The sequence below is a fragment of the Chaetura pelagica genome, unplaced genomic scaffold (genome assembly GCF_000747805.2).
Source record: "Chaetura pelagica isolate M959 unplaced genomic scaffold, ChaPel_1.0 scaffold3, whole genome shotgun sequence".
NCBI classification, from domain to species: domain Eukaryota; kingdom Metazoa; phylum Chordata; class Aves; order Apodiformes; family Apodidae; genus Chaetura; species Chaetura pelagica.
Window position 1 is genome coordinate 681,001 of NW_009952974.1, and position 12,192 is coordinate 693,192.

The 12,192-nt window shown below is 41.2% G+C and overlaps 1 protein-coding gene across 1 annotated transcript in view; it reads left to right on the forward strand.

Moving 5' to 3' along the window:
* Window positions 1-11,889, forward strand: part of MUC13 (mucin 13, cell surface associated) — a 20,366-nt gene extending 8,477 nt beyond the window's left edge. The window contains exons 8-18 of the mRNA XM_009996215.1: window positions 108-164; window positions 2,167-2,289; window positions 3,160-3,266; window positions 4,337-4,392; window positions 5,082-5,230; window positions 6,258-6,383; window positions 7,323-7,434; window positions 8,505-8,542; window positions 9,329-9,416; window positions 10,430-10,628; window positions 11,839-11,889. Coding sequence (XP_009994517.1) covers window positions 108-164; window positions 2,167-2,289; window positions 3,160-3,266; window positions 4,337-4,392; window positions 5,082-5,230; window positions 6,258-6,383; window positions 7,323-7,434; window positions 8,505-8,542; window positions 9,329-9,416; window positions 10,430-10,628; window positions 11,839-11,889 — 1,106 coding nt within the window. The remainder of the gene's footprint in view (window positions 1-107; window positions 165-2,166; window positions 2,290-3,159; window positions 3,267-4,336; window positions 4,393-5,081; window positions 5,231-6,257; window positions 6,384-7,322; window positions 7,435-8,504; window positions 8,543-9,328; window positions 9,417-10,429; window positions 10,629-11,838) is intronic.
* Window positions 11,890-12,192: the final 303 nt, after the last annotated feature.

The following is a 12,192-nucleotide window of genomic DNA, read 5'->3' on the forward strand; positions in this document are numbered from 1 at the left end:
GGACAGCTCCACATACCTACTCAGAGCTGTTTCTGCTGGAGAAGTTCTCTAGGGCTGTTCTTGCACACCAGGCTTAACAGTGCTACCATCTCTCTTCCATTCCTCAGGACAAAACACTGAGAAACCTGAGGCAACTTCAACTCCAGCAGCCACCACAACTGCAGGTAAGTGTCGATAGCCTTGAGTCAGCAGCTTCTGAGGACAGCTCCACATACCTACTCAGAGCTGTTTCTGCTGGAGAAGTTCTCTAGGGCTGTTCTTGCACACCAGGCTTAACAGTGCTACCATCTCTCTTCCATTCCTCAGGACAAAACACTGAGAAACCTGCAACAACTTCAGCTGCAACAACCACCACAGCTGCAGGTTAGTACTACATGACTTTTGGTAGAGATGATGATTATTTCAGAATTGTGGTTTTTGTTTCTGTTTGTTTTCTGTTCTTTCAGAGACAGAATTTGTCCTTAGTAGGAGGTCTGGAAGTACAATATGTGGAGTTTAGCCCTGCATCTTATGAAATTAACTGTATTATCTATTTCACTTTTGGGGTTTGTAAGATTGTTACTGTGTTTTTCTCCACTTCAGAGATAATTTCATTTTCAGAAAATTCCTATGAGGTTAATTCAAAGCAATGAGACTTACTGAAAAGCAGGATTTGGTGATTTGCAAGACATCTGTAATGTTCTATATACAAAGTTTCTAAAAATATCACTTTTAATTTGTTTTAAAGTAATAAATTATCTACAGGCATGAAATACATACTTTAATAGTGATAGAGAATATACCATTACGTAGAGAAAGTATAGCTGTTCCTTTTTAGGCAAATAGTGTACCTTGTAAAAATATATTGTATATATGTTTGAGATTATTCTTATGTCTTGCTGCTCCCTACATCTTTTATTCTCAAGAATTTTCTATCATATCTTTCTAAAACTTTTCCTTATTGCCCTACATTTTTCCAGGGTCATCTCTCAGAGGATGATTTTCAATGAAGGTTTAACTGGAACATTTCCTATAAAGCTACTAGTCTTCCAAGTATTTAAGCATATTCGAGTTTAAGAGGACCTAGGTTGGCTCAGGGAAGAGTTTATAAGCTGCAGGATGCTCTGGATACAGTGGAGATCCTGTGAGGGCTGAAAAAAAATCTTGTCTTGGTTTTGCAATAACAATGCCAAACTTGGCATTATGAGAGAGGGAAACGTGTGTGGAGCCTGCAGAGGTTTTCAATATAGAAAATTTGCAGGGATAGGGCAAATCAAGTAGAGAGAGAGGCTGCCAGATAAGAGATATCCTGGGCAGGCATTCAGGGTAAATCATGATGAGCAACTGATTGCAGAAAATACAGGCAAGGCGCTGGTAGAGTACAGGGCAATGTAGAGGCAGGTTTTGGAAAGACTTTGTGGTATCATAACATGCTGCTATTGATGGCCTCAGTGTAAACAAGGCACTTACACGGCTCACATATTTTTTTTTCCCTTTCTAAGAATGATCACATCATCATCTTCAGTAATATCACCAGCAGCAAAGTAGAAGGCAGCAGTCAGTACAAATTTGCAAAGTTGTGCTGCTGTAGAAGTATGGTGTAGTTGCCAGTTAATATACTTAGTCAAATTATGTGACAGCTGTAAACCCTGCAACAAATTCTTTAGCAGCATGCTCTGGTATCTCTTAAGGTATGTAAACTATGATTATCAACTTGGAAGCCTTCATTTTGTTAATGTCTGCAGTGTAGGACCTTACCCTACAATAAGGCGTGTCCCCACCAGTGCAGTATTAAAGATGCAGAGGCCATCGTGCCCTGCCTTTTTCTAACATAGTCACTGGTTTTGGCAAGCCTCATTGTGCCTGTTTGGTTTAGTTTGGTTTGAGTTCCATTAAGCAGAGTTATATTGTGAATGTTCAGTGTAACAGAGAATGGATTTCAGCCTTTGTGTCCTCACTGTGGTATCCTGCTGGATTGTGTAGGAAAAACAGTTACTATACAGACATTAGGCAAGCAAGACATAACCACGTGCTCTTTAATTTCATCTATATTCTATAAAATACACCTGGTACTTTCCTTCAGTAGAAGCATATATTAACTATTTAATACATGCACCACTCTTTATATATGAACTGGCTATTGCAATTTCACAGAAATCCTCATGTCAATATTTTTCATCTTTGTAGCAGGGAACTTCTGTTACCCAGATTCTTGTGGAGCAAGTTTGGCTCAATGTCTTTCTTTAAATAGCACTTATACCTGCCAGTGCCCATATGGACTCTACTACAGCGATAAGGGTTGTCAGACAGGTGAGTTGCAAAAGGTCAATCTATATTTTTAGTTACTTCACAGATAACTGTTCAGATGAATTTTTCTTCCCATATTCCATGTTCTCATGTTATAACTGAAAACAGAATGAGTCTGGCAAAGTGACTGCTGAATGATACCTTGCTTTGCAGACAGGCAATGCTACAATGACCTAGATCATTACCTTGTAAAGCAGTAGCAGCCAAAGAGGTTTTGTGTTAGGAAAAACACCCAACTCTGTCAGGGATGCTGGGAATTAAAAAGAGTGAAAAGCAGGGGAAAAAAGCGAGTGTAAACCTGACATCAACATTGATGGCCAGGATATAAAGGACTCAAATGCACAAAGACATCTGGACAACCAGCTTCGTTTTTACACTCCTCACAGTCCTGCTGAAATGCATCTCTGAGATGCTGCTGAAGACCAAGTGCGTGAGCAAATGAGGATTCTTATTTAGTGCTGGCAGGCAGCATTCTTAAATTTACTTGGGAGCCTAAAGAAGCAGGTAGACATCTATCATTGCTTAGTGGCAGCAAATATGAAGTCTGTAATATAGGTATTTCCTCATTAAAACCCATAACACCTCAGATGGAGTCTTTTGCTAACTTCAGGCCATGTGTATAGTTTAACTTTATTCAGTTTCACAGTTTGGCCAGTTTGGTTAAGCCCAGTATCCTGCCTGCTTCCCAGGTAGCCAGAGTACACCTCCCATTACAGCTGAATTGATTGAGCAAACATTTTTCCCTTACTGATTCCTCCAGTATATGAAAAATAGCACTGATTGATTTCTGTATTGTATTTCCTCAACTCTAAGGCAAGACCTGACTTAGTCGACTACTTTCCAATTAATTAATATTCTCTCTTCTCATTCCAGGGAGAACATTCTCCGGGTTCATTATACTGAAAGAAAAATACAGTGAGAATGTTCACAATATAAATTCTGCGGAGTATGAAAAGGTGTTCCGAGAGATACAAGACTTTGTAAGTCACAATGTGTGGGGTTTTTTTCTGTATCTGTAATGCTATCCTGAATGTCATGCAGACAGAGGGGATACATGCTGCCTTTAAAGTAGAACCTAGAGCAGTTTCACTTGAGAAATCCATTTCTTTCGAAGAACACTTCACACTAGTTTAAACCTAGGCATGAAAGACTTTAGTTTTGCCCTCATAGGTAATCTCTGCATTTTTAGTGCCACTTCTGTTCTGGGAAGTTCTCACATAAATTGCTCTAGATCTTTCACCACTCCCTTTCCTATGAATGTTTTATCAGAAAGTAAACAAAAATTGTCCCTCCAGAATGTTAAAAAATATTTTCCTCAATTTTTTTGTCCAACACTTTTTCCTGACATGGCTCTGGATGTGCATTACGTGCAGCACTAGAATAAACATGTAATAGTACGCAAGAGTGAAAATAATGTTTATTTTATATGATATATATACTTTACAATGAAGGGTAGTTTATCTTTAAATTCAATTGGCTCATACATCTTATCCTTTTTGCACGGTGCCTCCTGCTTGTGCAGCAGTTGAAGACAGCTGCCTCTACCACTTGTCCCCTGCTTCACAGGGGGTGAGGGAGAGCAGTGACTATTCTACTGACCCCATCCAACTCCCAGGGCTTTCATCAGTGCTGTGCTTCTCCCCACAAGCTTAACCCCCCCCGATCCCACTTCACTGCTTCTCAAGGTCACACACCATCTGTAAGGATGCCTACTTCTCCCTCTTTCCTCTGCTCATAAGTAGGTTGGTAATGTGGAAATGCCCTTCTAAGTAATGAGTCTGTGAGGCAGTATCTGTTGCTACCCAGCCAGTCAGCCCGAATGCACTGCCTGACATATATTCAATCCCTGTCTCTCCACCCCTCTCAGCAGCTCTCCTATATTCCCTGTTTTCCAGCACCAACACCATTGCTTGTCTTCTGCAATACCTTGCAGAGCAGGTGCAACTGATCAGCTCACTTTATTTGCACCTATAGTTACATGTTCTGGATTAAAACCCTACAGCTGAACCCTCTGTGCTTCCAGTGATTTTGGTCTATGTTTTTTTTACAGTTTCAGGATGCCCTCAAGGATTTAGGCTTAGAACAGACTGTCATCGTGAACATTCAGTAAGTTTGCCTGTTTGTTTTTTGCACAGTGTGTGTGCTTCCCACACACCCTATTTAATCTGTTTCCAATGGACCACTCAGTTGAGACTATAGGCTGAATTCAGTTCAGTACTCCTCCTGTTAAAGGAAGACATTTCTTTTGTAATTTTGATTGGTGCAGAGGTACCTGTGCTAAGTGCATGGTAGCTGTGCTGGGTTCTGCTGGGCACCACGGGACCCCTTCTGAATTCTTTGTGGTCATATCCTGAATGATCCTCACCATGCTTCAGGATGGGTTCTCCATGTCATGCCTGGATGACAACACAGGCTTATGTGAGCATGTAAAGGCCAGGGTCTAACAGATGAGGTCCTGCCCACTGCAGGCAGCTTCAGGTTAGCCTAGTAAAAATCCAACCAGTTGTGTGCCAACAGCACACAAAGGAGTGTTGTTGTTAGCATTCAATCCAACAGCCTTGCTTACCAGCAACTTATTTACATCTGCATCTGCTGGAAAGATGGTGGCCATTAATGGATTCCTAAACAAGACTTGAATTCATTTTCAGGTGTCTTAGCAACTCCCTACATTGTAGAATGAAAGAAGCATAGGGAGAGATTGAGGTGTGCCAGAAATCTTCTCTTGTCTTTTCATCTAGCTTGCTTCCCATATGGATCAATTAAGACTTTAAAATTATGGTATTTGTGCTTTTCAGACCTGAGAATACATACAGAGCTTCTGAGTCCATTAATGTAACAGTGACAAACCTGTTTGTGAAGACGTCAAATGCAAACCAGGAAAAAATTAGTGATGCAATAACGAAAGCAATAGCTAACAATGCATCCTATGTCTCCAAGTACAACGGTATGTAATTTCTTACTGTGGAAGCAGACAATCAGTAGAAACAGAGATTCCTATCTTCAAAGATGGTTTGCTGCTGTTCCTGAGATTAAGCCAGTATTTTACTGGTAAACTAGGATGAAACTCTCTTTAGTCTACTTTTTCCATACTTAACCATGGTAATTGAAATGAGGTCTCACTGATTGGATACTGAGCTAAGTGATTCATTGGTCTAAACCAGTAAAGTCTTGCATTACTGAAAGTGTAATACTCAGAGAATTATTTTCTAAATAAAATGAGGAATTATTTTGAAATCAGCTTTCACAAAATTCATAGCTAATAATCAAAGGGGTCCATTTCATGGATTCAGAGCCCGAATTTGGTCTCTGAAGGTGACTGTATCCACCTCTATCATGACATGACTTGTGTGCTGGTCCTTAACATGAGGAGGGAAAAACCCAACAACTGAGAGCTCCCAAAGCACTACTACAATCACATCCTTCCACTGAAGGATGCCACCCACTGAGGTCTGTAAACCATTCCCACTACCTGGACATGAATCTAAAGAGCAACATGCCGGGGAAGGGCATACTAATATTGCTCATGCAGTGAGCAAATATTGTTATCTGTGTATGGGATCTGGCCTCACAGTCCAATTGTAGAAAAAAACTAATGGAATAGTGCTGAGCTTTTTCTATAGTTATTTTGAGTCAGAAAGTGTGTGTTCAGAATATGAACCTATGGGTGGGATTTCCCTGTTTGTGAACTGGGGGGCAGGAAGGTTTGGAGGCAACTACAAGAGGCTGAGAAATGGAAAGTCAGAAGATGTGGTGGGAACAGGACCTTAACTGGTGAAGAGCAACAGTAAAGAAGAGGCTGATCCAAAAACCTGCACTATGGATGTCCTAAATGAAAGACTTAGAAGTTGGGGTTTGTTGGTTGTTGTTGTTTCAGAATTGCTCAACAATTGGTTTATGATTTACTGAGCAAGTGCACTACCTTGTATGAAATTATCAGTACTCAGGTTTCCTTCCTGTCTTCCTTTTTAAAGGGACAACCAATTGTGTTGCTTTTGGCTGTGATCTTCGAACCACAGAGTGCATAGATGGAGAGTCCCCAGAATGTGTGTGCAAAAAGGATTTCTCCAAGACAAAATGGGATGTTCTTTCTTGTTCAGGTAAGAACCTTGCTCCTTTATCTGTATTGACTTCTGAAAATCAGCAATTGTGTGTCTTACTGAGAAAGCCATAGAAACACATTCTCATGTTTCACTTTAAACACATCCATAATCCTATCCCAGTAGAATAAGCTACTAAAGCCTGAAAAAACTATCACTGAAATGAGTGAGTGAGCAATTCTTTAAATGTATTGTTAAACTCTTGGAAAGAATTGAAACCTGAATAGGTAAAAGGTGGAACAAATAGAATTCTATACTCACAGCCTAGAACATACTTAGGGAATAAATTCTACATGCTATTTGAGAAGAATGACTTATGTGATTTTTTAGGAACTGTTACTTGTTGGGGTTTTATTTGCTTGCTGACTCTTTTCTTGAGTACTCTGGTTATATTTCCTCCTCAGCCCTGAGATGTACCTTATCTTCTTTTTATGAAAACTAAAATTTTCACACTAAAGGAAAAAGTCTAAGATATGAGAACTTACCAAAAATAACTATTGTGAACACTCATGAAAACTGGCTACAATAAAGGCCAGTGAGATGTGATCCAGTGTAGGCCTTTGTGGCCCCTAATCTGTCTGATTCTGATCCACTTTTAGATCAGTTGCAACATAAATCATCTGCTGTACCATCAAACTGCAGGTCATTGCTTGCCTATGCAAGATGCAGCCAAGCTCGATTTCCATTCTAATTAAGATAGATGGTTTTAAACAAAGACTGTTTACTTCTTATTTTGTGATTCTATATTCTAGCTTCTGTTCTGCATAGCCCTAAAAAAAAAAAAAAAAAAAAAAAAAAAAAGCCATTTTGGTGCTTAGAAGTGCAACAAAGTTGTACTTACATTGTAATAATAAAAAAAGGGGGGGGGGATTTTTCTCCAATGTTGATTTTTAGGGCTACCTTTGATTAATTCTGTATTTTTTCCCTCTGAAAATACAGGTTGCAATGAGAACTGTTCTCCACTTGAGAATGAGTACTGTGCCATAGAAGAAGAGGTTCCATCATGCAAATGCCTTCCCAACTTTCAAAGGGAGCATGAAACATGTGTAGCGTGAGTACCCAGCTTTTTCTTGCTTTCCTGTGTTCTAGGCAAAGATAGGGGAGAGAAACATCTAACACAGGGTCGCCCTCAATCTAGAAGAAGAGGCTGAAGCTCTGTGAGTCAGATGGGTGCCTAAGGTGGACAAATTTCCAGGGTGTCACAAGTTAGGGGATGTTAACTGCTCGGTATTAGCCGTTGGTGTGTGCTCATAGCACCTCAGAGGAAAGCCAAGGAGATCCAAGGTCATCTGTGAGTCTGTGAAGAGGATGAATTACTTCATATTTATTTTGTGGGTTGCCCACAGAAACATTAACTATTTCTTCAAAGTCATTGAGCCCTGAGGACTGGTATGCAGAAGCATCTAGTAAGCAACAGGCATTAGAGCAAGACTTGCCTCAAATCCCTGGGAAGTTTTCACTGGTATCAGTGGGGATTCTCTTCCCTGATAACTTTCTGACCTATGTTATTTCATCTTGCTTTTCTCTCTGCAGGTAGTTCTGTCAGCTCAGGAGCAGAACAGAGTGTTGTTGTTTGCTGGTGGAGCTGAAAAAGTCACTGTTTTTGCTGTGCTCCTGTGAATAAGCAGAGGGATCTTAGTCCTCACAAATAAATTAATTTGGCTCTTTTTCTAGCTACTGCTTCTACACACTGAGCACTTCTTCCCATAAAATCAATATATTTTAAATATGAGAAACTAGTATGGGAGGAAAATATAAAGCTGCCAGCCCTTATAGACCTTAGGTTGAGGCTTTTGATAAAGACAAGTCCAAGTGGCTCTGAGGAGTAGGTCTTAGTTCTTTGGAGAAATCAGGCCCTTTTAATATTTTTCAGACTGAGAACCTGAAACTTCCAGTGGCCAGCTCACCAATCATTCTGAAAACATCAGATTGTTTTGCTCTAACCATGAAACTAAAGAATCAATATTAAGATAGATTTAAAGAGGAAACCCTGTAATGCACACAGCTTGTGGAGAAATTGCTGAGAAAAGGTGGATATATACTATTGTTTTGTGATGATCTGCTTAATGAAATTGTCTTTCTTTTCTTTCTTTCCCTTTTTTTCCTTTTTCTCCCATGCAGCTGTCCAGTGGGCTACTCTGGGGAGGACTGCAATGACAGTAAGTACAAGAGTTTCTGATTTTTAGTTTTAACATGGAAAAACACCTGGCAATGTGCCTGAGATAATAAAAATAGCAAGTAGTAGCCTTTTGGGGTGCCACCAACCTACACTGATAGCAGGAAAATATTAGAAAAAAAATGAGTGAAATGCCACTGTTGCATGGAAGGAAAAATCCTTCTTGAAACTCATGTTCAGACAGACATTAGCATTTCCTCTAATGACCTCTGCATTAAGCACAGTAGCTTTTAGTCAAATATGGGTTATTTGGCAGAACAGCATTTAATCCTCATCTAAGGAATGCAGTGCTGATCTCAGCACCACTAATGAATTAGTTTCTCCTGTAATTAATCACTCCTTCTATTAAAACATTAGTAGATTACTCTTATTTGAAGCATTTCTGCCTTACTATCCAACCACTGGTTCTTGTTTGTGCTTCATCTTGCAAGCACTGCAAGAGATGATGGCCTCAACTGTGTTATGCCCTAATTGTGATAATCTGGACAAGCTAAACAGCTGGGCCTTCCAAACATTTTTCCTTTTCAGAGTCAGTTTTGCAGCAGTTGGATACTTTACACATTTTGGCATAACTTTTATTTTTGAAAAATCATATTCCATATTGTATCTTTTTCTCTCTCTTTTTCTCTTTCTTTCTCTCTCTCTCTCTCTCTCTTTACAAGAGGACAGAGACAGGAATTGTGTTTCAGTGTTTACCATGAGTTCTCAGTGTTTCTTGTTGTGTTTTCTTTTATTTATTTTTTGTTGTTGTTGTGGCTTTTTTTCCCAGATACAGAACTCAGCCTTATAATAGTGGGTACCGTGTTGGGAGCCCTTATCCTGATTTTAGTTATAGCAGTTTCTGTCATTTCTGTAAGGTAAGAGTATTTCTTACAAGTGAATAGAACATGCATTGCTGCATATTTGTAGAGAACTAAGCAGAAATTCAGAGGGGGGCAGGGCTGTCCATGGGGTTGCATGCCGAGTTGAGTAGACAAGTTGATTTAAGTCACATAGCCATTAGAATGGCTTTTGCCTGTGTGACTATGAAAGTTCCAGCCAAGTCTTCAAAATACACACCTGACCCGTTAGTCCTAATCCTGCCTTAGCCAATACTGATGGGGCATCTGGATGAGACTGAAGAAGGATGCAGTTATCAGAAGACTGTGTGGCACAAATTCAGACCCTTTGCAGCTTTCCCTGCAGGCACTTCAGCTCAAGGCCAGGTGTGCCCCTTTCAGCTCAGTACAGGTGGCATTTCCAGCCAAGCTTGCTATTCCTGGTGTACTGGCTAATTCCCAATTGCAGTAGCACTTCCTTTTCTGCACACAATACATATAGAAACACTCAAGCAGCTCTCTGGCCTTTGCTCATGGTGCTGCCTGGGTGAAGATGTCTGCAAGACCACCCAGAGCAGGCGTAGCTCACCAGCAGGTGCACAAGCTGGTGCCAAGGGTGTGTGCCATGTATGGACTTGTGGTCACAGACAATTCAAGTGTGTCATTTGAGTGTCCAGCTTTGGCTGCAGGCAAGGGGGCAGCTTTTCATAGCTGGGCCTAATGAATGCACCTCATTCCTTCCTCTGAATAGTCAGTTAGGACTAGTGGTGGTTGAGGAAACTCCTTTGCTGGAGGAACTATTGAAAGAGGCCGAAGTCCCCTTCTGTCTCTCCTGGGAGCTTAGCCCCTTCTGTGATTAAATATGCTAGACTTTGTACTGTATCACAGATAACAAGGGTTTAGGTACTCTAGAAAAATCTGTGACATGTTTCAGAACAGGGTTGAGCATTCAAGATAAGGTGGGAGTGGACAATTCAATTAGTAGGACTTGCTAAACAAGGCACACTGAAATGTCTTTTGAAACCGTCTTTGTTCCTTCATTTCCTCTGAAGAGCCAAACACAGAAAAGATCCAGAGAAGAGGAGCCTGATAAAGCAAGGATATTACAACTCTGAAGATGTACACACCACAGTGTTCCCCAGAGTCCAGACCACTTCTGGTCATGCAAATGCAGGATACCAGCCAAACAATCCGTATGAGATGCGTTCCACAAATAGAGGACCATTTCCAGAGAGGGATTATGAGGAATCGGTAAGTGCTTCACACAGACCTACAGGAATGCAACCCTGAACTGTAGCACCGTGGGCCACAGACACTGTTGGAACCTATGCTGCACTCTGCCCACCTTCCCTTGATCTAGAAGGCCAAAGTGGTATAAAGGCAACTAGACAACAGTATCTGCAGCTGAAAAAACGTCCCTTAATACAGAGATCAGTGTTCATCTTATTAAGGCCTTTCCAAAGCCCAGTCATCATCCTTGAGTCCTAGGGGTGATGTGTGAAAAGCAAGGGTCAAAGCAGCAGCGTGGCTGCTGTGTTGTAGGACACCTCTTTGCACTGACAGGGCACATCCTTCAGCACAGACACACCTGCAACCTTCACAGGCTGTTGCAGCCTGTGTGGCTCCTAAGCCAGCTGTGGTGACCAGAGGTGCTGCAGAGGCACGTCCCAGTTGCAGCCTGATGCAAGATTCACAGTCAGCTCAGGCTGGTTGCCCAGAGGCTTGATGTCCTCCCAGCCACTCCACCACTGCCTAGCTCCCAGCAAGAGCCTCTGCTACAGCATTGCAAAGGGGTAAAGTGCCATGAAAATGCCAGCACAGCTTTTGTGCCGATAAGCCTGGAGCAGGCTGCTCAGCAGAGGCGTGTCATTAGCTGGAAAGGGTGTTCTAAAAAAAAATAAATTGCCTGTTTTATCCTGAACTCTGCAAGGGAGCTGCAGTGGGAGCAGGGGCTTGAGAAGAGCTACACTGTGATATGATTGATTTGCTGGATTGTGCATACATTGAGTAAATAGGAAGCATATTGTCCATTCAAAACTTATTTAGATGATGTAGCTCCACCTCTACATTGCAAGAGACCACCCCTGTTCAGTGAAGAATATCCTTTTAGCTGTAATATACTTATGTGTGCTGCAGAATTGAGACCTAAGCCATGATAGAAGCAACAGAGAAGCCTGATATTTAAAAACAAAGACATCTGCTTTAAAAAATCTGCCAATTAAGAGAAGAGAAATATCTATTTAGTAAATTGATCAGATTCACATGGATTTTGACATCTCTAACTTTCCAAGGACGTCAACTTTTCAGTGATGAAAATCTGCCTGTTTGGTTTTCCTTGAGGGCTGGTGTGACAGAGGGTGGGCTGTCATCTGCAGTGTGCTACAGGCTGAGCTGTTCTAAGAAAGGAACTTTCTGACCAGAGCTACTCTTTCTTTTCTTTTCTTGTTCAAATTCTCTGTAGTATGACGTGTCTGGGGAGCCTCAGGGCTTTAGGATGCCGAGGAGATACTAAGTGACCACAGAGCAGAAGAATGGACATCACTGGTGACAATGGGTCAGACCAAAGACTTTTGCAGCCTCTCACCCATGCAGTTACTTCAGCAGAGGAGACAAGGAAGTCCATAACCACAGATTCTCTGAATGTTTTCTAAAGAAAGACCCCTGCTTGAAAGAGATTATGGGCAACGCTGACATAAAGGAAATCTTGGCCTGTATTTGTGCTCATTCCATTTCACCTACAGGCAGCCTGCCTGGCTTAGGTCAGACCACAGCAAGATCCAAACTGTTCTTCATGAGAACCTAACCTGTTTCTCTT